The sequence below is a fragment of the Haliotis rufescens genome, unplaced genomic scaffold, assembly GCF_023055435.1.
Source record: "Haliotis rufescens isolate VD_foot unplaced genomic scaffold, xgHalRufe1.0.p SCAF_17, whole genome shotgun sequence".
NCBI classification, from domain to species: Eukaryota; Metazoa; Mollusca; class Gastropoda; order Lepetellida; family Haliotidae; genus Haliotis; species Haliotis rufescens.
In genome coordinates, this window is record NW_025963857.1 from 13,485,742 (window position 1) to 13,513,063 (window position 27,322).

Sequence of the window (27,322 nt, forward strand, 5' to 3'; positions counted from 1 at the left end):
GTCACCAAAAGAAGTAAGTAAGTGAGTATGGTTTTACGCCGCTTTTAGCAATATTTCAGAAATATCACGGCGGGGGACACCAGAAATGGGTGTCACACATTGTACCCATGTCGGGAATCTAGCCCGGGTCTTCGGCGTGTCGAGCGAACGCTTTAACCACTAGGTTACCCGACCATCCCACACCAAAAGATGAAACGGATGAAGGTGAAGAGAACCGGACCACCAGGATGTGCCTGACATAGACAACAAGCTTCCTGTTACAGATGACCACCATGCCACGCCCCAGACAACGTGCAGTGTCTGGTGTAGCCTGACCACTTAGACTGTGCACCGAGAGACAGCGTCTATATCAACCTTCAAAACGCCTTATTCAGACGTGGGACATTTTAACCGCCCCGTATGACCTAGTGCAAACCAGTAAACCATGAAATATCTTTTTACATTCTTTGACAAAGTTTGCGTCGTTTGATTTCACGTCGATTAAAAAACCCGTCTTACTGTTAACATACCGTGACGTTGTACCGAAGCGTGTGTGTATGACGGATATTGTATAGAAAATGTATTTACCGATCAGCGAAGGAGATATAAACTTGTCTCAGCTACTCTCTTACACTGCCTCCTTGAGAGGGAGAACAGGGGCCTTCAGAATACACCCTAGCAAACAGTGTAACCCTGCCGACAACCTTTATCACTTATATAAATACGGTTTAGGGTATTTATTGGTTCAGGTTGCAATAACACATCTTCTTTCAGTGCGTTGAACATGGAACAAACAAGATTGAATCGGGGATGGGTGTTTAGGGTGGGAATAAGGGGAGGGAGGGGGGCTGAGGGTGGTGGCGGTCTGCGTGAGGGTGTGGAAATTGGAGAACCCACGTGTATTACTTGGTGCAGCAATACTTCACCCATGAAGTAATTACGTGGATGTCGACACAGTTTGGTTTGATGTAACGGTTACCTGTTTCAACGCCCTTATTGATTTCACGCTGAACTTAAATATCCGTGACATCTTTGCTTAATTTGTACTAATTATCTCTATACCTTTGTGTGTGCATTTTATATGTAGACTTACAGCTAACTTTATGGAACTGCTTACTACACGTATACACGATACAGGTAAACAACACCTGTCGTTACACCTGGGAGTCACGTGACTCACCTGACAATGGGTGAGACAGATACATAGCTGTGATTAAAAATAACAATGCAATGTTTATGAATCTGAATGTGTTCTCGGGTAGAATAAAAAACATTATTAAATGAAACTTAAAGCTTAATACAACGTTTTTAGATAATGGTATGTGTGGATCGATGCATTTGTTGCATGACCATGCCATACATGCAGCATGTTTGATGACCGAGCAACGATTAAGAGTGCATCATCAAATACTGCACCATCTAACGTGCACTCACCTGTATGGTTTGATGCAGTTGGTCCGATCTGCAGGTAAGAACGCGACGCACGATACTCAAGTGTCAACACGCAGAGGCATCAACTCGATAGATAAACACACGTATACAACACTCGTCACCATGTTCAAATGTAACAGACGTTGTGATTGGTTGGAATTGACAATATGTATCCGTGTCTCATTGATCGAAGTTTGAGGACGCCTGTGTTGAAAGAGAAGTCACTGTTATATTCTCTGCGTTTGTTAAGGCGTGTGTTTTCTTATCAACAAGGTAGCATGGTCGTGGGGCGTTAACTATGCGGCGGCGTCTCCGGTGTGTATAATACGTTACCTGAAGCCAACGTGCAGATACCTACCTACACGGTCACTGGTCACAGATCGTCTTTCACGCGGGCTGTGCGTAGTGGGTGAAAGGGTGTGATGTGATAATGAATGGTAGACCTGTATGAGTAACTTTGTGTTGTACCACACAAATGTGTCTGATTAGGTGCTTGTCCGCTTGTGCTGTTTCTCGCACCCTTTTCATCGTTTCAAGAGCGTGATAAAAACAATAGTACAATATTAATACTTTCACCTATGAGTTCAATGAAACACGATAGTTTTCTGACCGTGTATGTCAATGTTGTATTCTGGGTTACAGTTTTACCAGGTGGTTTCACCACAATGTGGTTACTGTCGTACACTGTGTAACAGACGTGCCACAAACTACAACGAAACAGAATAGTGTAACGGTTATACCACAAATTCAACGTGATATAATAGTGTAACGGTTATACCACAAATTACAACGTAATATAATAGTGTAACGGTTATACCACAAATTACAACGTAATATAATAGTGTAACGGTTATACCACAAATTACAACGAAATATAATAGTGTAACGGTTATACCACAAATTACAACGAAATATAATAGTATAACGGTTATACCACAAATTACAACGTAATATAATAGTGTAACGGTTATACCACAAATTACAACGTAACATAAAAGTGTAACGGTTATACCTCAAATTACAACGTAATATAATAGTGTAACGGTTATACCACAAATTACAACGTAATATAATATTGTAACGGTTTTACCACAAATTACAACGTAACATAAAAGTGTAACGGTTATACCTCAAATTACAACGTAATATAATAGTGTAACGGTTTTACCACAAATTACAATGTAATATAATAGTGTAACGGTTATACCACAAATTACAACGTGCCATAAAAGTTTAACGGTTATACCTCAAATTACAACGTAATATAATAGTGTAACGGTTATACCACACATTACAACGTAATATAATATTGTAACGGTTTTACCACAAATTCCAACGTAACATAAAAGTGTAACGGTTATACCTCAAATTACAACGTAATATAATAGTGTAACGGTTTTACCACAAATTACAACGTAACATAAAAGTGTAACGGTTATACCTCAAATTACAACGTAACATAATAGTGTAACGGTTATACCACAAATTACAACGTAATATAATAGTGTTACGATTTTACCGCTAACTACAACGTAACACACGAGTGCAAAAAACGTACCTTTAACTACAACCAAACACAATAGTTATACAGTCATACGTCAATGTATTAATTAACCTAAACGTGACAACGTTTCACATGCACCCCTATTTTAGCACACCATTGCAAATTTCGGGATGTCTTCTATAAGAAATGTTACGTTACTACAGCTTCTTGGCATGCATAATACACCTCTGTACATACCAGGTATTTGCACTACGCAACCTCTCAAAATAGGCTCTAACTCAACAGGTTATCATTAAATAAAACAAAACAAAACAACAAATCTCTTAGGGAAATGATTTATTCAAATTATAAATTGTTAAAAACGAAATGCAATAGTAGTGTATTCTTAAATATAGTAACACCGTCCTTGTGACATGCATGTGTCAGCAGGGCACAGGGACGTGCTTGTAACGAGGGGCCAGGTATTTCCTGTTTTAACCACAATTCACAAAGTCCGACTACTGATCTTAGTGTCACTTTGTGTATACAGCGTAGATGAAAGACGATGAAAGCTCGAAGATCGCTTAGCTCATTATGAAGTCATCATGAATATCGCTGAAATACGGAGCTTAGTGTGTCCTGTTGAAATTGACTTGATGTCACGGGTTGGAATAGGAAACAAAAAAGAACACGTGTCAGTCTTTGAAATGTATAATTTGAGTTTTAACACTCAGGTGACAAAGTGGAGCCTGTCTGCCCTGCTGTTAGAGGAATATTGGTTGTGTCAGGCTTGTCGAATTTTTGCCTTACTTCGTCGTCAAACAAGGGTGCTGGAAACTAACGTTGGCGGACGGTTGTCAAGTTAACTAAATATAACGCCTGGTGATGTTGACAAGCGTTGGTGGAGTCCCTTGCGATGACGTCTAGCGGTGGTGCGGTCTACTAAAACTAACCCCTTTGGACGTAGACAAGCCGTGGTGTGATTTAACAAAAGTAGTGCGAATCGACGTAGACTGGTTGTAGTGCCGTTATAAAATAGTGCTACTCGACGCAGACTAGCGGTGGATTGATCAACTAAAATAAGTCCCTGTTGCTGATTGGCTAGCGGTGGTGCGGTCAACTAAAAGTAGTCCCCAGCCACGTGAACTATGGTCAGCTAGAAGTATCCCTTGTCTATATTGACCGTGTAGTGTCCGCTGATGTCCGCCAGTTGTTTGCAGTGGAGGCCGATGGTCAGAGCCCTCTCGTCCTTGTCCTTGGGGTGTGGCTTGGGAACTACAGTCAACGTTTCTCGCCACTTTTGACCAGGTCCGATGTTCCTGAAAAATATTGAAAATACATCATAAGATATTGAATTATACGATTAGTGTCTGAAGACGAACCAATATTTGACTGGTTTATTTCGTGCCCAGAATCCTTTACTAGAGCATTGGTTGGTGGTTTAAATAATATCAAGAACATTTAACTGATGACAGCATTGTATTGTTGGACTGGGCGTACACGCATCATCATCATCATCATCATCATCATCATCATCATCATATCAACAACAACATTATAACAATAATAACAATGATAATAATATTAGGCCCGTTTACACCCTCTGACGTTTCAAGGCCAACAAACCTGATCTTGTCGTTTTTGATAAATCCAATGAAATCATTTATATCATTGAATTTTCTGTCCCTTTTGACAATTGGAGATCTGTTGCTAGAGTGGACTCACAGAAGGAAGACCTTTGCTTGGAAGTACTCGCAAAATATCGAAATTGGCAAGATAAAAAACATACTGACGGTTGAGGAACTTGGTAAGATAATACTCACGGAATGAGGAACTTGTCCATTGAAGGTTTGACAAATTTGAATCCCCCCTCGATGTCCACCTGGCAGTTGGTGAGCGCCACCTTCAGGGGGTTTGTGAAGGTCACCTGGAGTTCGATCGTCTGAGATCTTCGACAGCTCGCGGGGCCCTGCCATACAATAGATGAACAATATTGAACTTTTGAAATACTAAACTCCAATACATTATTACACTGCTGCAAACTGTTCTGTTAAGCCATTTTTTTCATTTGAAAAGGTAGCTAATGGTAGGGAAATCCTTATTGCATCCGTGCGTGGAATATCAAGTTTGGCATTACCAACAAAGAATCGTAAGGTATGGGACTCTGCTCCGTACCCTGTCTTGAGAGTGATTAGGTTCTCCCTCCGTAGCCAGATTTTTTGTATCTTCTGAGGCATCTTTGCTTTAATTATTTAGTGTACACCCGTTTTTGGGTCGGTTATTGATAGAGACGTGAACAGGTTTTAGCGATGTCGTAGAAACACTGTCAATCGGATGAAATATACCCATGCTCATAAATTATTGTCACCCCCAACACATTCATGTATGCGTGTTAGTATTGGGGAGACAATAATTATGATCTGAATATAAAGGTGAATCAATATGTCAGGTATTCTTGCTCATGACAAGACAGTGCCTATTTCGCTTCATATGTTGAACTACTTTTGATATGGTTAACAGACGCAAAGCAGTAAAAAAGGAAATTGCACCAAGTCTTGTAGACCAGAGTAAATATTTGAAAAATTCAGTGTTTGCGCATTCGTATGTCAAGTTACGCCTAGCATGTGTTTTATGAAATAATTTCCTAGCTTGTATGTCCTTATATTATCGAGCTTGCACTATATAACGTACGAAGATATTATAAATTCAGGTTTCCCTCAATGCCGAGCGCCAGGCTGGGTAATAACAAGTACGATCTTTTGGTATGACACGGCCAGAGGATCGAACCAGCGACCTTCCGCTCTCCGGGCAGATGCTGTACCCACTCGACCACGGAGGCGGTCAGCGTGAAGATATAACGGCATCAGATCACCTCCATGTTGTTTTCCATTTACCTCGATTTCCATATCAGGGCGTCTCAGGCGGAAGTCCATGGTGCTTGTAACAACTGTTGAAGCGTCGCTTAGTTCTGCTAGAGCCTTGATCTCAAAGTAGAAGCCATCTTGAGGACGTTTTGCCGCACGCTCCTCGTTAACAACGATCCGGTAGGATACCGCTAGGAATAGAGGACAGGGCGCATTTAAACACCTAAACCAGAATATTTTAATTGTCATCAACCAAACAGCAGGAGTGAACATGTCGAGCATTTCATTTTGTATTTATTTGTTTTCACCTTAAAGTTATTTCATGGCATATTCTCATAATGTCTATCTGCCATGCAACGTCCTTCCACCACAACGTCACTCAAATCTGTCTCCTAAGCCGTCCTTTCGATACTCATCGTAGCCCGGCCCTTTCTGTCCATCCCACCCCTCACACCCTTCCTCCGTCTAACCATTTACACACACACGCACGAGCGCACGCACGCACACATGCTCGCACGTGCACACGCCTTCCTCTATGCATATCCGCAAACTCCCCTTTCTCCTTCTCTCTTTGCGTGAAACCTATCTGCCCCTTACCATCTCCGCCGTCGACGGGGAAGGCTTCAAACCTCCTGACGCCCGCGATGCCGGTGTAGATGTCGAAGTACGTCTTGTAGTACACCTTGACGACCAACTGCTTCACAGTGCGGTCAGCGTTCCCGGAGTTCCTCACAGTCACAACAAACTCGAAGCCGTTGCCCACAAATATATCCTCCTCTTGTTCGAGCTCAACGCTGATGGTCTGAAAATTAGAACAGTGACATAGTGAAAGCAACAAAAGGACAAAACAGTGATGATACCAGGTTATCCTGCCCCATCGGTCGCACCGTCACAAACTTATGCACCTGAGGTGAGGTGAAATGGGGTCTAACGTCGCGTCAAAGATTATTGCACGTATATAGCGACGTGCATGTACGTGTGTGTGTTTGTGTGGCTGATTGTACTAGTCCGGACTGATGCCGATTTATAGTGCTAGCTCACTGAGATACCATGCCGCAGTTTAACATGAATACCCCACTCAGACATAGTATACTGACTCTGAGCCGACCAGTCCTTGTTTTAGCCCCTTAATTCCGAGCGCCAGACAGGGTAACAACAAGTACCATCTTTTAACGTCTTTTGGTATGACGCGGCCGGGGATCGAACCCCGGACCTTCCGCTCTCCGTGCGGACGCTCTGCCACTAGACCACGGAGGCGGTCTTTTTGTGAACCTGAAAAAACACATGGGAACATGTAGAAACATCACAAACAATGTGAAATATATCCTTGAAATCCCGCCCCTTAAACCTAGCCTGTTAGTGATGATTCAGGAAATGATATGAAACGTGAATCAAACAATTGCATTCTGACTATGAAGCAGCAAAATAGTCGACAACCCAAATTGCGTGAATCGATGCTCATGATGTCAATCACTGGATTGTCTGATCCAGACTCGCTTATTTACAGGCCGACGTCATACAGCTGGAATGTTGCTGAGTGCTGCGTTAAACAACAAACGAACAAACTAAAAACAAAACAAACAAACCTCCATTGCCGCTTTCTTCCTGTTGCTTTCAAACCCACTGCGGTAAGCCGCTGCCCTTCGGAACATCATCTCAGCTTTGCGGACAACGGTGCGCTCTCTGGTACTGCCTGTACATTACAGACAAGAAATGGTTCCAGATACATCACTGTCTCATTACAGACAACACATGGCCCCAGATACATCCCTGTCTAGCTATACACAACACATGGCCCCAGATACATCCCTGTCTAGCTATACACAACACATGGCCCAAAGGGACATCCCTGTCTCATTACACACAACACATGGCTCCAGATACATCCCTGTCTCATTACAGACAACACATGGCTCCAGATACATCCCTGTCTCATTACAGACAACACATGGCTCCAGATACATCCCTGTCTCATTACAGACAACACATGGCTCTAGATACATCCCTGTCTCATTACGGAAACACATGGCCCCAGATACATCCCTGTCTCATTACAGACAACACATGGCCCCAGATACATCCCTGTCTTATTACAGATAACATATGGCTCCAGATACATCCCTGTCTTATTACAGATAACATATGGCTCCAGATACATCCCTGTCTCATTACAGACAACACATGGCTCCAGATACATCCCTGTCTCATTACAGACAACACATGGCTCCAGATACATCCCTGTCTCATTACAGACAACACATGGCTCCAGATACATCCCTGTCTCATTACAGACAACACATGGCTCCAGATACATCCCTGTCTCGTTACAGACAACACATGGCTCCAGATTCACCCCTTTCTCATTACAGACAACACATGGCCCCAGATACATCCCTGTCTCATTACAGACAACACATGGGTCCAGATACATCCCTGTCTCATTACAGACAACACATGGGTCCAGATACATCCCTGTCTCATTACACACAACACATGGCTCCAGATACATCCCTGTCTCATTACACAGGACACATGGCTCCAGATACACCCCTGTCTCATTACACACGACACATGGCTCCAGATACATCCCTGTCTTATTACACACGACACATGGCTCCATACATCCCTGTCTCATTACACACGACACATGGCTCCAGATACATCTCTATCCCATTCCACACGTCACATGGCTCCAGATACACCCCTGTCTCATTACACACGACACATGGCTCCAGATACATCTCTTTCCCATTCCACACGTCACATGGCTCCAGATACACCCCTGTCTCATTACAGACAACACATGGCCCCAGATACATCCCTGTCTTATTACAGATAACATATGGCTCCAGATACATCCCTGTCTTATTACAGATAACATATGGCTCCAGATACATCCCTGTCTCATTACAGACAACACATGGCTCCAGATACATCCCTGTCTCATTACAGACAACACATGGCTCCAGATACATCCCTGTCTCGTTACAGACAACACATGGCTCCAGATTCACCCCTTTCTCGTTACAGACAACACATGGCCCCAGATACATCCCTGTCTCATTACAGACAACACATGGCTCCAGATTCACCCCTGTCTCGTTACAGACAACACATGGCTCCAGATACATCCCTGTCTCATTACAGACAACACATGGCTCTAGATACATCCCTGTCTCATTACGGAAACACATGGCCCCAGATACATCCCTGTCTCATTACAGACAACACATGGCCCCAGATACATCCCTGTCTTATTACAGATAACATATGGCTCCAGATACATCCCTGTCTTATTACAGATAACATATGGCTCCAGATACATCCCTGTCTCATTACAGACAACACATGGCTCCAGATACATCCCTGTCTCATTACAGACAACACATGGCTCCAGATACATCCCTGTCTCGTTACAGACAACACATGGCTCCAGATACATCCCTGTCTTATTACAGATAACATATGGCTCCAGATACATCCCTGTCTTATTACAGATAACATATGGCTCCAGATACATCCCTGTCTCATTACAGACAACACATGGCTCCAGATACATCCCTGTCTCATTACAGACAACACATGGCTCCAGATACATCCCTGTCTCGTTACAGACAACACATGGCTCCAGATTCACCCCTTTCTCGTTACAGACAACACATGGCCCCAGATACATCCCTGTCTCATTACAGACAACACATGGCTCCAGATTCACCCCTGTCTCGTTACAGACAACACATGGCTCCAGATACACCCCTGTCTCATTACATACAACACATGGTTCCAGATACATCCCTGTCTTATTACAGATAACATATGGCTCCAGATACATCCCTGTCTCATTACAGACAACAAATGGCTCCAGATACATCCCTGTCTCATTACAGACAACACATGGGTCCAGATACATCCCTGTCTCATTACAGACAACACATGGGTCCAGATACATCCCTGTCTCATTACAGACAACACATGGGTCCAGATACATCCCTGTCTCATTACAGACAACACATGGGTCCAGATACATCCCTGTCTCATTACACACAACACATGGCTCCAGATACATCCCTGTCTCATTACACAGGACACATGGCTCCAGATACACCCCTGTCTCATTACACACGACACATGGCTCCAGATACATCCCTGTCTTATTACACACGACACATGGCTCCATACATCCCTGTCTCATTACACACGACACATGGCTCCAGATACATCTCTATCCCATTCCACACGTCACATGGCTCCAGATACACCCCTGTCTCATTACACACGACACATGGCTCCAGATACATCTCTTTCCCATTCCACACGTCACATGGCTCCAGATACACCCCTGTCTCATTACACACGACCATGGCCCAAGATACACCCCTGTCTCATTACACACGACACATGGCCCCAGATACATCCCTGTCTCATAACACACGACACATGGCTCCAGATACACCCCTGTCTCATTACAGACAACACATGGTCCCAGGTACATCTCTGTCTCATTACAGACAACACATGGGTCCAGATACATCCCTGTCTCATTACACACGACCCATGGCCCCAGATACACCCCTGTCTCATTACAGACAACACATGGTCCCAGGTACATCCCTGTCTCATTACAGACAACACATGGTTCCAGATACACCCCTGTCTCATTAAGGACAACACATGGTTCCAGATACATCTCTGTCTCATTACAGACAAGACATGGCCCCAGATACATCCTTGTCTCATTACAGACAACACATGGCCCCAGATACACCCCTGTCTCATTACAGACAACACATGGCTCCAGATACATCCCTGTCTCATTACAGACAAGACATGGTTCCAGATACACCCCTGTCTCATTAAAGACAACACATGGTTCCAGATACATCCCTGTCTCATTACAGACAACACATGGCCCCAGATACATCCCTGTCTCATTACAGACAACACATGGTCCCAGATACATCCCTGTCTCATTACAGACGACACATGGCCCCAGATACATCCCTGTCTCATTACACACGACACATGGCTCCAGATACACCCCTGTCTCATTACAGACAACACATGGCCCCAGATACACCCCTGTCTCATTACAGACAACACATGGCTCCAGATTCACCCCTGTCTCATTACAGACAAGACATGGCCCCAGATACATCCCTGTCTCATTACAGACAACACATGGCCCCAGATACACCCCTGTCTCATTACAGACAACACATGGCTCCAGATACACCCCTGTCTCATTACAGACAACACATGGCCCCAGATTCACCCCTGTCTCATTACAGACAACACATGGCTCCAGATTCACCCCTGTCTCATTACAGACAAGACATGGCCCCAGATACATCCCTGTCTCATTACAGACAACACATGGCTCCAGATTCACCCCTGTCTCATTACACACAACACATGGCTCCAGATACATCCCTGTCTCATTACAGACAACACATGGCCCCAGATACACCCCTGTCTCGTTACAGACAACACATGGCCCCAGATACATCCCTGTCTCATTACAGACAACACATGGTTCAAGATACATCCCTGTCTCATTACAGACAACACATGGTTCCAGATACACCCCTGTCTCATTACAGACAACACATGGTTCAAGATACATCCCTGTCTCATTACAGACAACACATGGTTCAAGATACATCCCTGTCTCATTACAGACAACACATGGTTCCAGATACACCCCTGTCTCATTACAGACAACACATGGCCCCAGATACATCCCTGTCTCATTACAGACAACACATGGTCCCAGGTACATCTCTGTCTCATTACAGACAACACATGGCCCCAGATACATCCCTGTCTCATTACACACGACACATGGCTCCAGATACACCCCTGTCTCATTACAGACAACACATGGTTCCAGATACACCCCTGTCTCATTACAGACAACACATGGCCCCAGATACATCCATGTCTCATTACAGACAAGACATGGTTCCAGATACATCCCTGTCTCATTACAGACAACACATGGCCCCAGATACATCCCTGTCTCATTACAGACAACACATGGTTCCAGATACATCCCTGTCTCATTACAGACAACACATGGCCCCAGATACACCCCTGTCTCGTTACAGACAACACATGGTTCCAGATACACCCCTGTCTCATTACAGACAACACATGGCCCCAGATACATCCCTGTCTCATTACAGACAACACATGGTTCAAGATACATCCCTGTCTCATTACAGACAACACATGGTTCCAGATACACCCCTGTCTCATTACAGACAACACATGGCCCCAGATACATCCCTGTCTCATTACAGACAACACATGGTCCCAGATACACCCCTGTCTCATTACAGACAACACATGGCCCCAGATACATCCATGTCTCATTACAGACAACACATGGGTCCAGATACATCCATGTCTCATTACAGACAACACATGGGTCCAGATACATCCATGTCTCATTACAGACAACACATGGCCCCAGGTACATCTCTGTCTCATTAAACACAACACATGGCCCCAGGTACATCCCTGTCTCATTAAACACAATACATGGCCCCAGATACATCCCTGTCTCATTACAGACAACACATGGCCCCAGATACATCCCTGTCTCATTACAGACAACACATGGCCCCAGATACATCCCTGTCTCATTACAGACAACACATGGCCCCAGGTACATCCCTGTCTCATTACAGACAACACATGGCCCCAGATACATCCCTGTCTTATTACAGATAACATATGGCTCCAGATACATCCCTGTCTCATTACACACAACACATGGCTTCAGATTCACACCTGTCTCATTACAGACAACACATGGCCCCAGACACACCTCTGTCTAACTATACACAACACATGGCCCCAGACACACCCCTGTCTAGCTATACACAACACATGGTTCCAGATACATCCCTGTCTCATTACACACAACACATGGCCCCAGATACATCCCTGTCTAGCTATACACAACACATGGCCCCAGACACACCCCTGTCTAGCTATACACAACACATGGCCCCAGACACACCCCTGTCTAGCTATACACAACACATGGCCCCAGGTACATCCCTGTCTCATTACACACGACACATGGCCCCAGGTACATCCCTGGCTCATTACACACAACACATAGCTCCAGATACACCACTGTCTCATTACACACGACACATGGCCCCAGATACATCCCTGTCTCATTACACACAACACATAGCTCCAGATACGCCCCTGTCTCATTACACACGACACATGGCCCCAGATACATCCCTGTCTCATTACACACAACACATAGCTCCAGATACGCCCCTGTCTCATTACACACGACACATGGCCCCAGATACATCCCTGTCTCATTACACACAACACATAGCTCCAGATACGCCCCTGTCTCATTACACACAACACATGGCCCCAGATACACCACTGTCTCATTACACACGACCCATGGCCCCAGATACACCACTGTCTCATTACACACAACACATGGCCCCAGATACACCACTGTCTCATTACACACAACACATGGCCCCAGATACACCACTGTCTCATTACACACAACACATAGCTCCAGATACACCACTGTCTCATTACACACAACACATGGCCCCAGATACACCACTGTCTCATTACACACGACCCATGGCCCCAGATACACCACTGTCTCATTACACACAACACATGGCCCCAGATACATCCCTGTCTCATTACACACGACACATGGCTCCAGATACATCCCTGTCTTACTACATACAACACATGTGCTTGGATTAGCTACACATCTCCGTCACATTTATTTCTCGTCAGTAATGGGACCATGAACCCAGACACCGAACCACTGTAGGAGTCAAGGTATTATCGCACTTTACTGTATCACCCTGGTTACTGAACTTTGTCACATATAACATATAGATAAATATTAATAAGTCTTGAAGCAGTCACACCCTTGCAACAGTGCAGCTAGTCTATGCCAAACCTGTTCTGTGGTCTATTTTTGTACAACAAGGTCGACGAAGAAAGCAACGAAAAAAGTCTCGCATCTTAGATCTTCTGCGAACAAGACATTAAAGAACGTTTGATTGTATGCCAAATGCATGCGATTTATATTCCAATCACATCACATGTTGCGTCCGCTCGTATTTGGAATATTAACCAAACCTTTCGCTGATGACCAAACAAATTTATATTACTTTATTTTATTTCTAAGAATCATACATACATACTTTAAAGGCTTTTCAAACAAAGGACGCCAACCTTACAAGCGTTTGACGAATAAGAGCTGATCGATCAAGGTAGAAATGTTTAATGCATAAGAGTGTTATGTTATGACAAATCCAATCGCAAGTGGACGACACGCTGTTCAGACATGGTAATGAAATATAGTTGACTAAGTTGTCATGACGTCCCGGGGTGTGTTTGTGCGATTCACGGTTGGTCGGGTAGCCTAGTGGTTAAAGCGTTCGTTCGTCACGCCGATTCCCGACATGGGTACAATATGTGAAGTCCATTTCTGGTGTCCCCCGCCGTGATATTGTTGGAATATTGCTAAAAGCGGCGTAAAACCGTACTCACTCACACTCAGTCATTGTGCGATTCACACTAAGCATTATTACTTTCAGCCTCTAACTAGTTTTGCCGACTGCTTTAGGCCTGATGAGGTGGTTCAAATGTTCAATATCGGATAAAAAATATCAAATACTTAAGTTTGAGAATGTGGTAGCGTGGGTTTTCCATCCAACAGAATCCTTTTTATCATGATATCAGCAGGGGGTACATTTCAAACGTTTTTGTAACTTTTGATTAGCACTTTGTGAGTATTTGCACACACTTTCCGATTTAACGTCTTGTTTGGGGCGGTCGGGTAGCCTAGTGGTTACAGCGTTCGCTCGTCACGCCGAAGACCCGGGTTCGATTCCCGACATGGGTACAATGCGTGAAGCCCATTTCTGGTGTCCCCCGCCGTGATATTGCTGGAATATTGCTAAAAGCGGCGTAAAACCAAACTCACTCACTCACTCACTAACGTCTTGTTTTCTAAGCCTGTGTGTAGTTGTGCTCACCCTCTCTGTACTTGTACTCGTCAGTGACGTCCAGGCGCTCCAGCCTGTCCCGCACACAGTTGAGGGAGCCCATGGTCTCCCCGCGGAACGAGCGTCCATTGGGGATGTGTGTGGACATACAGAGGCCGATACTGGAACAAAGAGATGACACTGCCGTGTGACATACGACTAATACAACGTATGCTGAAAAGGGGACAATTATCTTAACTTCCCCTCGATCCTAGTGTCTGATAAATGGCCGCCGTTTCCCTTGACTGCAAAACTAACTTGCACTGCAATCAAGTTACCACGGACTGCTATCAACCTTTCATCAGATGAACCTACAGTGTACCTGTACAGTAATGCAATCCATCCTTACAGTACCACAACCCTTCCTTACATTACTGCACCCCACCCCACCCCACCCCACCCCACCCCAGTACTGCACCCCATCCCTTCACTACTTCACCTCACCCTCAAGTACTGCATCCCACCCACCAAGTACTGCACCCTATCCTTCCAGTACTGTACCCAACCCACCAAGTACTGCACCCTATCCCTTCACTACAGCATCCCATTCCTCAAGTACTGCACCCTATCCATCCAGTACTGCACCCCACCCCTTCAGTACTGCATCCCACCCCTCCAGTACTGCATCGTATCCCTTCAGTACTGCATCCCATCCCTTCAGTACTGCATCCCATCCCTTCAGTACTGCATCCCATCCCTTCCGTACTGCATCCCATCCCTCCAGTACTGCACCCCACCCCTCCAGTACTGCACCCCACCCCTCCAGTACTGCACCCACCCCTCCAGTACTGCACCCCACCCCTCCAGTACTGCACCCTATCCCTTCACTACAGCATCCCATCCCTTCAGTACTGCATCCCATCCCTTCAGTACTGCACCCCACCCCTCCAGTACTGCACCCCATCCCTCCAGTACTGCACCCCGGCCCTCCCATACTGCATCCCATCCCTTCAGTACTGCATCCCATCCCTCCAGTACTGCACCCCACCCCTCCAGTACTGCACCCCACCCCTCCAGTACTGCACCCATCCCTCCAGTACTGCACCCCACCCCTCCAGTACTGCACCCTATCCCTTCACTACAGCATCCCATCCCTTCAGTACTGCATCCCATCCCTCCAGTACTGCACCCCACTCCTCCAGTACTGCACCCCACCCCTCCAGTACTGCACCCCATCCCTCCAGTACTGCACCCCACCCCTCCCATACTGCGTCCCATCCCTTCAGTACTGCATCCCATCCCTCCAGTACTGCACCCACCCCTCCAGTACTGCACCCCACCCCACCCCTCCAGTACTGCACCCACCCCTCCAGTACTGCACCCCACCCCTCCAGTACTGCACCCTATCCCTTCACTACAGCATCCCATCCCTTCAGTACTGCATCCCATCCCTTCAGTACTGCACCCCACCCCTCCAGTACTGCACCCTATCCCTCCAGTACTGCACCCCACCCCTCCCATACTGCATCCCATCCCTTCAGTACTGCATCCCATCCCTCCAGTACTGCACCCCACCCCTCCAGTACTGCACCCACCCCTCCAGTACTGCACCCCACCCCTCCAGTACTGCACCCTATCCCTTCACTACAGCATCCCATCCCTTCAGTACTGCATCCCATCCCTTCAGTACTATACCTGTTGGGGATGCGCTTCGTCTCCACCAGCATGCCCGTCTTCTCGTCCTTCGTCCATTCCACCGTGTCGGCGTTCACCTCGCAGAAGATGAAGGCACCGTCGGATCCCACGTTGATGTCACCCTCCTTGATGGCCCTCACTGGACACGGGCCACACGTGAACACCCCTGAGAATCAGGACGAACACCATGAAATACACTACAGAAATGCTAGATTTAATAGACTTGTGGCATACTCACTCAATAAGGATACCGTCAATAACCTATGCTTGTAGTGAGGGTAGAGCAAAAATGGATCTGATTCCCCGCATGGCTCCGTGACTTGGCTGATTAAGCGTCAACTTGTCCGATGGCGCGGAACGTTTCTCATGCTTACAGTCACTGGCTTGCCTTGCCCAGTTTCCATTACTTACGTGCCTTAGTGGTAAACAATAATACTAACTGCGGCGTTACCAACAACGACCTCAACGATGCTATCATCGTTCATGTACAACAATCATGGCGCTAAAATAACTCCAAATGTAAATTTTGTTTAACGCCGCAGTAAGCAATCTATCCAGATAAAGACTCCCCATCTGTACTTTGGTGACTTCCGAGCGTGGGGGCGGTGTTGGCTCACCAACAATCATATCTGGGACGACTCTGGGCTCGAACTGAAAAAAAATGGCTTCTGTGAATAATGTAGGTATATCGAGATGGCTGCAGGTTAAGCAGAATAACCTACCGTCGTAGCTTGTCTCTTGTGGCGTGGCGTCGATCACCTGCCAGCCGTCGTAATGGTTGGTGTCGCTGAGATCTGGTCGTCTCATCCACACCTCGTTCCACACATGGAAATTCCTGAATTACGAATTCATGAAACAATTTTATATATTGGCTGAAACGATAGCAGATGACGGACGCATCATTAATTTCACAGATAAGGGCAACTGAGGAGACATGACATCTTAGATACATCCTCAAAGATGTTGGTTGGTTGGTTTGTTGTTTTACGCCACACTCAGCAATATTACAGCTATATGACGGCGGTCTGTAAAATAATCGAGTCTCGACCAGATAATCCAGTGATTGATATCATGAGCATTGATCCACGCAATTGGGATCGATGACCTGCATCAACCAAGTCAGCGAGGCTGACCACCCAAGATACCGTTAGTCGCCTTTTACGACAAGCATAGTCGCCTTTTACGACAAGCATAGTCGCCTTTTACGACAAGCATAGTCGCCTTTTACGACAAGCATAGTCGCCTTCCTCAAAGATGTGGAAACATGGGGTAAAATGATGGAAAGGCAGGATTGCTGGGGTCCCCTCTCAGTTGGAGCTAGGGTTGTGCTGAGTTTGTTTGACACGAAAGACAGAGGACACTAGCTATAGTCGACCAATCATCACTTGACGTGACAGTCACCCTTACTCCCTGCCCAACGTACGTACCACACGGAGTCGTTGGAGATGTCTGTCCATTCGCCGTTCTCGTCCTTGACATTGATCCTGTCGATGCTGAGGTGGTCGGCGTCGGTGTTGTGAGCAGAGGCGAAGTTTGTGATGTTACGACACGGCAAGCCCAACGCCCGGCACACTTAAACAGACCACAAGTCAGTCGTAAGCGTTGACAGAAATATGCTTAACTTCAGCCGCCAAATTGTTTTTTCTTCTTGATTAATTTAACGCTGCTCTCAGCAATATTCCAGCTATTTGATTTGGTTGGTTGGTTTGTTGTTTAACGCCGCACTCAGCAATATTCCAGCTATATGACGGCGGTCTGTAAATAATCGAGTCTGGACCAGACAATCCAGTGATTAATATCATGAGCATCGATCCACGCAATTGGGATCGATGACATGTATCAACCAAGTCAGCGAGCCTGGCCACCCCATCCCGTTAGTCGCCTCTTACGACAAGCATAGTCGCATTTTACGGCAAGCATGGGTTGCTGAAGACCTATTATACCCCGGAATCTTCACGGGTGAACTGAGACGCCGCTTTTCACTGCACACTAGACAAACCAAGATCCGCTGGTTTTCGGTTCGAATCGAAGGGTGTCATCGATTAGGATCGTCGGCAGCATACCCTGCTGTTGGTCATGACTATCACTGAAGCGGTAAAGATGATATCAGTCACTCTGTTTTGCTTATCTTCACCTTTAACTGACACGCCGTGATGAATGGATAGTGGTTGAAGCAGCGGTAAAGCTCAGTAACAACGCAAAGAAATTCAACCCGATTAATCACGAATTTTACCTGTTGTAAGAACACCAGCAAACACCCAGCACTGTCCGAACTTGACAGGCTTAGCTGTAGACATGTACTCCCGCAGAATCTTCACGCTGCCCACCCAAGTGGAGGGTGATGTCCCCCCTTCGTACTCCCCTGTCCAGTTGCCCATCACCACGCCGTCATCGTCAGGGGCGTTCACCTGAGAACATAACGGGTGGTCATTGATGACCAGGGTGAATAAGGGAGATTTTAACTGCGCATGACGTCAACGCTAATAACAACTTGAAAGGAACCAAAATTATATTACGCACTGTATTTTGTGCCGGAGTCAGAAATAGATTGGAAAGATATAAAGTAAAAATAGCTTACATTGGCTTGCATTTATACCTTACGCATGCCGAGGAAGCTTGTACCTCTTTCTTACGCATGGAACTCAGCTATTGTCGTATGTACAAGAAGATCCATTAGCAGATTCCTGCCGTAACCTTGGACACCACACTCACCAGCTTGGCCAGGATTCTCGCCACCTTAGCAGCGTCTCCCATGGCAGATGAAGCCTCGTAGCCGAAGCCCTTCCTGATGAGATGGAGGGCAGCATCTAGTATACCGTCATCAAACTGTAACGCAAGACAGTGAGTTTGTGAGTGAGTTAAAATTTAACGTCGCATCGGCATTGTTTCAGCCACAAAGCGACGTAACGCAAGACAGAGAATGGCTGGTACCCATTGCAAGTTTGGAACTCACGGAAAGGTCATCGTTGGATATGTGCATACCCAGAGTTTGTTTTGTGTTGTTTAACGCCGCACTCAGCAATATTCCAGCTATATGATGGCGGTCTGTAAATAATCGAGTCTGGACCAGACAATCCACTGATTGACATCATGAGCATCGATCCATGCATTTGGGATGCGATGATTTGCATCAACAAAAGTCAGCGACCCAATCTCTTCAGTCGCCTCTTACGACAAGCATAGTCGGCTTTTACGGCAAGCATGAGTTGCTGAAGACCTACCTAGGATCTTCATGGGTCGTGTACTTAGAGTATACTCGGAGGCAAAGGTAGTTAATTGTGTTCAGGCTCATATTTATGATACTGTGAATATTTGAATTTTTTTCATTTTTCTCTTTATACATTTAAACTCTACTGGTAATTAATTGGGCTAAAGATCAAAACAAAACTTCGGTATTGGTTGGGTTCTTTACATATATCATAATCTGGTAGTTTTCTCTATAACTATACACTTTTGAGTGAGTGAGTATGTTTTTATGCCGCTTTTAGCAATATGCCATGTAGGGCATCAAACCCAGGTCTTCGGCGTGACGAACGAACGTTTAGTTCTCTAGGCTACCCCAGCGCCCCATACCATTTTGAATATTTAAGTTGAGGTTAATATATTTCAGATTAACTGAGTTTGATGTCTCTTCGGATAGAATCCGGGGCAATAAAAAAACAGACCGGCCAGCACACTGTAGCTGTCTTACCTGACCGAAACACCAAGGACGGGCACCGACTCTTGATGGGCTGCCAAAATACAACACTCCCGAGTCACTGAGAAGAGCCTCTTTCATCCAGTCCTCATGTTCAAGGTACACCCAGTCATCTGTAATAGAGCAGAGGGTGGATACTGAGGGCTCACTTACATCACGAACCACGATGCAAATGTTGTTGTTCAGTTGCTCTTCAATGACGACTGAGCGTTGTGTCTGAGTCGGTTTAGGTTGACGATGGGTGGCTAAAACATTCTGAACCTAACTACAAAGCATGTACAGTACATACCTAACTGTTTGCATGTATTAAGTACGATATATTCCATGCTCACAGGCTGCATATGAACCGAGTACACAACCAGACAGCACATTTCTGCAAGCACCAAATTGATTATGTATTCTCTGTAGAAGGACAAAATTGGTTCCACCCTGTCATCAAGCATCTCCAGGCAAATGGGCTAGCACCATCAACCATCCATGTGTACATGGTTTCAAAATGAGAGATAACGCTTCTTTGACACTGTTAAGAGGCGGGCAGCGGAGGGGAAGCGAGGGCATTGAAGATTTATTATGGATAATCGGCGACTCGCCACACGTTACATAACCAATACAGTGGGCTTCTCTAATGAGATTTTTGAGAACTGGGCATGACAGTTTTCAGCACACTTGGTTCCAGGTCTTCAGACTCCTGATGAGAAACGTACTACGTTCATCACATCTCGTGAGAAGCAGATCCAGCTGTTTTTTTTTAACGATTTGTAACTATGGATGAGTCTTGGGTTCTAAATTATCAATGGGAGACAACAGTCAAAGCAGTGGAAGGCAAGGGAAGGCAAAGTCTGTTACATGAACTGACAAAGTAATAGCTTCGGGTTTCTAGGATTCCCAAGGAAGCCTACAGGTGGACTACCTCCCGACAGGTAATGAATTAATGGACAATACTACGCTAATCTGCTGCGGCAACAGACAGAATAGCAAGGCTAAACGTCGTAGAAAATCCACTCCAAGTACAATGCATGACTGACTTTGAACGCATTGAACATCCTTCGTATTCTTCAGATTTGCCTGCTCTTCCCACATTTGAAGAAAGAACTGTCTGGCAAGATTGTGGAAATGGCAATGACGTACAGGTCAAAGGGGAAGCCTTCTACATCAGTGGGATCCAGGCACCCCAGCATCGCTGCCAGAAGTGTGTGGACCTTGGAGCGGATTATGTTAAAAAATAATCAGCAAACAACTCCATCAACGCAGTAAACCATAGTTAGGTTCAGAATCTTTCAGCACTCAAAGTTTCTCAATAATCTGCACTAGCGCTTAAGCAAATTGGGACCATTTTACCGTATTCAATACGCATATAATAATCGAACTAAGAGTTGTTCCAGGCCTCTGAATCAGATCATACCAAAATAGTTTGCTTAAGCAATCCGGATTGTGATGAGTCGTTTATGGATACACAAAACTCTGGCGTACAAACTGACCACAACACAAAACAGATTTTACATACAGACTATCTTTGTATACACAAATTAAAGAATGGTGGCAGTGTTAAGCTCGCGATGTGTTGATCAACCCAATGCTGCTTCTCAAACGTGTACCTTTGCACCAAGGGTTGAAGATGATATAAATTTGTTCGTTGTGCTTGTACTCCCAGATGAGATCTTCACCGTCCTCGACATCAACGATGGTAGTCACACTGAAGTCCCACTCCCCAACAGGGATGTAAGCAGGCGCGAATACGGACAGCGTCAGAGATTTGTCCGCCTGTCGAACCACGGAGGCGCCCCACGTCTTCTTGTCGAAGCTAGTGTATCCAGACTCGTCCACCTTGATGGTGGCGCTGGTGGTCCGAGCTGCCTTGTAGCTGCCCTCTGTAACATTAATAGAGTGAGTGGAAGAGAATTGTTTTAATCCCGTTTCAAGCAATTAACTTGAGACACCAATAATAAATTAATCCATCTAAAACTCAAAGCAAATTATATCACTGCCTAACTTTTTGTCCACTACTAAAAGACGACAGTGTTTAATCAATCAATAATCGTGGGCCTCATAAATCACCAAGCGAAAATCGAACCCACTTTTTAACCCAACAAGCACAACCCACTGACCTAACTTGTCTCTACTAAGAGACGAGTGTTTCAAATCAATTTTGCTTTTGGCACAAATAATTACCTTCATAAATCCTTCCAAATCAGAATTTCAGTCGGATGAGACGTTCTAACCACTGCCTAACTGACATTACTAAAGTAACTGGGCGGTCGGGTAGCCTAGTGGTTAAAGCGTTCGATCGTCACGCCGAAGACCCGGGTTCGATTCCCGACATGGGTAAATGTGAGAAGCCCATTTCTGGTGTCCCCCTTCCGTGATATTACTGGAATATTGCTAAAAGCGGCGTAAAACCATACTCACTCACTCTCTCACTCACTAAAGTAACTATGACGGGTCTACATTTTTCATTCTCTTGTGTTTGTAAAACATAAAATGAAACACCTCGTAAATATGTTTTGAGAATATCTTTTGACCTTTAGGGTTCATTCCAGGCTTGGTACATACCCAAATGAAAGGTAAGCGTGATATCGTTCTTAGGAATATCGTAAGGTCTGTCGAAGTGAAGGGTCATCTTGAACTCCTGCCCTCGACGGAGGACAAGCCGTGCCTTGTGCTCCGTGCCGTCACTGACCCTGTCTCCGGTACACTCATAGCGGTCAGTGTGATGGGCAGCTGTGTTGTCCGGCACGTGCAGGTCCACGTACGTCACGTGCAGCTTAGTCTCGAGCAGGGGGGCAACCACTTCGGAGATACATTCCTCCTCGTTCTCGTCCTCATCAGAATCTAGACAACATTGACAGTCATTACTTCAAAATCTGACCGCCTCCGTGGTCTAGTGGTAGAGCGTCCGCCCGGAGAGCGGAAGGTCCGGGGTTCGATCCCCGGCCGCGTCATACCAAAAGACGTTAAATTGTGGTACTTGTTGTTACCCTGTCTGGCGCTTGGCATTAAGGGGTTCAAGCAAGGATTAACGGGTACTGGCATCAGGCAAAATGGCGGTCCTAGCGAGTTCTTCTCGAAAGTTCGATTCAAGTCTGTCAGGCACCATTGAGTTTATCTGCTCACTCAAAGTGTGATGTTATACATGAAACATTTATATCTATAACTGGAGTGTTTTGTTTGTTTGTTGTTTAAAGCCACATTCAGCGTATACCAGCGTATGACGGCGGTCTGAAAATATTCGAGCCTGGGCCAGACATTCCAGTGATTTACATCATGAGCATCGATCTACGCAGTTGGGATACGATGACTTGCACCAACCAAGTCAGCGAGCCTGACCACCCGATCCTGTTAGTCGACTCTTAGGACAAGCATAGGATGCTGAAGACCTCTTCCCTCTTCCCTCTGCCCGTGAAAAATGGGCAACAAATCATGGGACATTCATAGGAATAAAATTGTCAAACACATTTGCTCGCCGGTATTAATGATAAAGATAGATTTACCCCAAAAATGTCAAAGCGATCTTAGCACAACGACAATCGTTAGTCCCATACTATACGTAACATTGACATACAACTGTCGTAACGCTAGGATAACTTTTATGAACATTGTAAGATGTGTGGGAACAGCTCACGTTTACCCTAGCTTTCATTGGATTGTCTGGTCAAGACTCAGTTGTTTACAGGCCGTCGTATGGCAGGAGTATTGCTGAGTGCGGTATTAGGAAACAAACAAACACTTCTTCATGCAAACTGTGGCGAGTGCTACAGGTAGAGCAGGACATGTTTACCGTTTTCGCGAACGCCTGGTGTCATCACTGATTTTCAGTGATTCATTCATTTAATCTCCATCACCGTTTTGCCTTTTACGGCCAATAGAATTAGTTTGGGCAGATAATTCGGGTTAGAATAGGTCTTCAGCAACCCATGCTCGTCGTAAGAGGCGACTAACGGGATCGAGTGGTCTGGCTCGCTGACTTGGTTGATGTTTGTCATTGTATCCAAGTTGCGTGGATTGATGCTCATGATATCAACCACTAGATTGTCTGGTCCAGACTCGATTATTTACACACCACCGTGATATAGCTGGAGTATTGCTGAGCGCGGCGTCAAACAACAAACATACAAACGTTAATATTCCACCGACAGGGGTTGGTTGGTTGGTTGGTTGTATAACGCCGCACTCAGCAATATTCCAGCTATATGACGGCGGTCTGTAAATAATCGAGTCTGCACCAGACAATCCAGTGATTGACATCATGCGCATCGATCCACGCGATTGGGACCAATGACATGCATCAACCAAGTCAGCGAGTCTGACCACCCGATCCCGTTAGTCGCCTTTTACGACAAGCATAGTCGCCTTTTACGGCAAGTATGGGTTGCTGAAGACCTATTCTACCCCGGAATCTTCACGGGTCTCCACCGACAGGGGCACTGTCCCAGCCCCCCACAGAACATCGCCATCATCCAGACAGCAGCAGGACAGTGGAGCCAAGTCTCTCCGCCGTCATGTAACAAAATGTGATTTTTTATTACGCTTTTTATATTATGCTTTGTTGTTTTAGCAGGGTGAGATATACCGCAGTAGAGCCTGATGTCGTTTGGCCCCCAAAAGACTCTGTCACGGTCCCACACTCGAGCTCGACGTCGTCCATAGGAGTAGGTGGGGTAGACACTGTCGTCACTCGGGATCACTCTGAAAACAGACGCGCTTCACATGTAGGGTGGTCGGAGAATATTGACTGGATATAAACACGTTTTAATGCAAGAAATGTGTTCTTGAAGAGTAGATGCATATAAAGCCTCAAACAACATCTCCAATAACATCAGCTTAAATAGTAAATCGAGTGTTTGATGACGTCCGGTGATATCTTACTGTCTCAAGCAATTGTACCGGGCGTACAAGCGCAGCAATTATATAAACACCCTATCCACACAATATACTTGTCGCAGAAGCCTTGCCATAAACAATCAACACAGACCCAACAACCCCACAGAACACGTTATTCCATACGGAACTCATCTGGGAAAGTTTACTAGGTCCCAAACTTGCATAGCAGGGGCGGTCGGGTAGCCTAGTGGTTAAAGCGTTCGCTCGTCACGCCGAAGACCCGGGTTCGATTCCCGACATGGGTACAATGCGTGAAGCCCATTTCTGGTGACCCCAGCCGTGATATTGCTGGAATATTGCTAAAAGCGGCGTAAAACCAAACTCACTCACTCACTCACTTGCATAGCAGCATTGTCTACTAAGTCAGCTCACCTTGTAGTTATTTGTTTAAGTCCAAATTTGTCTACTTTGTAAAGTTAAGTTGATTTATAAATTGATTTAAATACAATCCAAAAACTTAAATAAAAAAGTGAGTTTTCTCAAACTTCAGATATTTTATGAAAACCTACCAACCCTCCAATCCTATACGATGCAGAACCTTTTTGTGAAGGTTTTCCCGAATTTATTCACATAGAAATAATTCAGTACGAACCGTGGTCTGCTGGTAGACGTGCGCGGCGTGTTCCCTCCGTACCGTCTGAACATGGCGGCGGCCTTTACTCCCGTCGGCGTCAATTGCAACCTCAAGAATACCTTTAGAAGGGATGAGCGAGTGAGTTGGGTTCAACTAATACGTCAGTTATAACTAGATTTGTCAGCTTATTGAGGGAAAATAATTGTTTGGTGTTTACATATGAACACGGGTATGGTGCAGACAGATCAAGGGTCATAATCGGGGCGAATCTGGTACAGCAGATCCTGGCACGACGAAGCGTGATGTACGGCGAAATGGGGCTCAGGTTACAGGGCCTCCAATCCCCGTCCCTCACCTCCCGCAACTAGGGAAGCTGAATAAATATTGCAGGCGTGAATGATTTTGCTTGCTTTAACGCTCTTCCCTAGTCACATCGTAACGGGACAGCATGATTGTATTCTTGACGGTAACCCAACCATGGCTTCGTTCGTAGCCAGAATGATAATCGTCACAGTGTAATATGTACCAGATAACAAATTAATATGCCTACAGTCCGCAACAAATACAAATACTTGTAGTGAAGAAATACAGTAAAACCCCGCTGTCCAAAACGCCCTTGCTGATGCTAACGTGTGCATTGATACATCATGCTGCATTTATACCAACTATGTTTTTTTTCTTGTTTTTTTTTAACGCCGCACTCAGCTCTATTTTAGCTATGTGACGACGATCTGTAAATACTCATATCTAAACCAAACAATCCAGTGATTGACATAATGAGCATCGATCTACGCAAATGGGATACGATGACATGCATCAACCAAGTCAGCGAGTCTGACCATCCGATCCCGTTAGTCGCCTCTTACAACAAGCATAGGTTGCTGAAGACCTATTCTAACCCGGATCTTCACTGCTGTTATACACTATGTGCATTGTGCTGTATCAATGGGTTGTAAACCCGGACTGTTTTTATACGGACGTTTCACTAGTATGGGTACGTCCAGATTAAAGAAGTTTCATTGTAGTGCGTGATACGTATCGCTGCTATTGCCAGGGAGGATTGCCGTGAAAACATTTCCATTTGAAACCATCCATGCAGAATGTTTTGCGTTCAAAATTAACATTGGTGCTCGTCACTCAGTTGTATCCCTTTGCTCAGCCAAAAACGCTATCATCATGGGTTCGAATAACCGATTCACCGGTTTAGGTTTGTAAGCACCATGCCCATGCTCGTGGGTTTCACTAAAGTGGTACACGTCCATCAAACTGCTTCAGTTTGGGCTTTCTTCTCAAGTCAGCAGTAAAATGAATCGTGGTATGAGCAAATGCATGGTCACACACGAATGCTTAGCTTTACTGTTAAAATCAACTTCAAATAAAATAAAATAAACATGATTTTTAACCAACTAAATTAAACATAAAAAACTGAATGCAAACTTCACAAATTTGACAGTAAACTAGGTGAAGTAAGTTGAACATATAATATTAGACTGGACAGGAGATGCAAATTTCCTATAGTCTGCCAAAATCAAACAGCAGCCCCGAGATGATCAGTTATCTCGATCTCTGCCTACATACCAGGTTTGATGTTTTTCAAGAAGTAGCGCCAGATTGTGTTGCCGCGAGTTGAAGTCTACTTTCAGCTCCGTTTTCAAGCAAACGTTAATATCTAAACTCTTACCTTCTGGTTAATATGGCGGCCTGTGTGGATGTGATGGA

The 27,322-nt window shown here is 45.3% G+C and overlaps 2 protein-coding genes across 2 annotated transcripts in view; both read right to left on the reverse strand.

Moving 5' to 3' along the window:
• The window catches only part of LOC124140836 (annulin-like), a 45,300-nt gene extending 43,698 nt beyond the window's left edge, over positions 1–1,602 (reverse strand). The window contains exon 1 of the mRNA XM_046508616.2: positions 1,414–1,602. The gene's annotated coding sequence lies outside the window, so the exon portion shown is untranslated. The remainder of the gene's footprint in view (positions 1–1,413) is intronic.
• Positions 1,603–3,233: 1,631 nt separating this feature from the next.
• On the reverse strand, positions 3,234–27,238 carry LOC124140882 (annulin-like). Its single transcript, XM_046508701.2, has 17 exons — positions 27,182–27,238; positions 25,622–25,722; positions 24,719–24,834; positions 22,702–22,980; positions 21,747–22,019; positions 20,146–20,264; positions 19,167–19,280; positions 18,688–18,862; positions 17,882–18,026; positions 17,177–17,289; positions 16,455–16,620; positions 14,811–14,941; positions 7,344–7,450; positions 6,355–6,559; positions 5,788–5,948; positions 4,717–4,862; positions 3,234–4,212 (listed from the first exon to the last, which is right to left on the reverse strand). Exons 2-17 carry the CDS (start codon positions 25,672–25,674, stop codon positions 4,050–4,052), a joined length of 2,466 nt encoding a protein of 821 aa, XP_046364657.2. The 5' UTR covers positions 25,675–25,722; positions 27,182–27,238; the 3' UTR covers positions 3,234–4,049.
• Between the last annotated feature and the right edge of the window lie 84 nt (positions 27,239–27,322).

Bases quoted from the DNA above. Each gene is read 5' to 3' on its own strand.
- LOC124140882 (XM_046508701.2), bottom strand. From the start codon at position 25,674: ATGTTCAGACGGTACGGAGGGAACACGCCGCGCACGTCTACCAGCAGA. The intron at 18,027-18,687 runs GTAAAATTCGTG...GGTCTGTTTAAG, and splicing joins TGCTGGTGTTCTTACAACAG to TGTGCCGGGCGTTGGGCTTG. The intron at 16,621-17,176 runs GTAGGTTATTCT...CCTGATTCTCAG, and splicing joins ACAAGAGACAAGCTACGACG to GGGTGTTCACGTGTGGCCCG.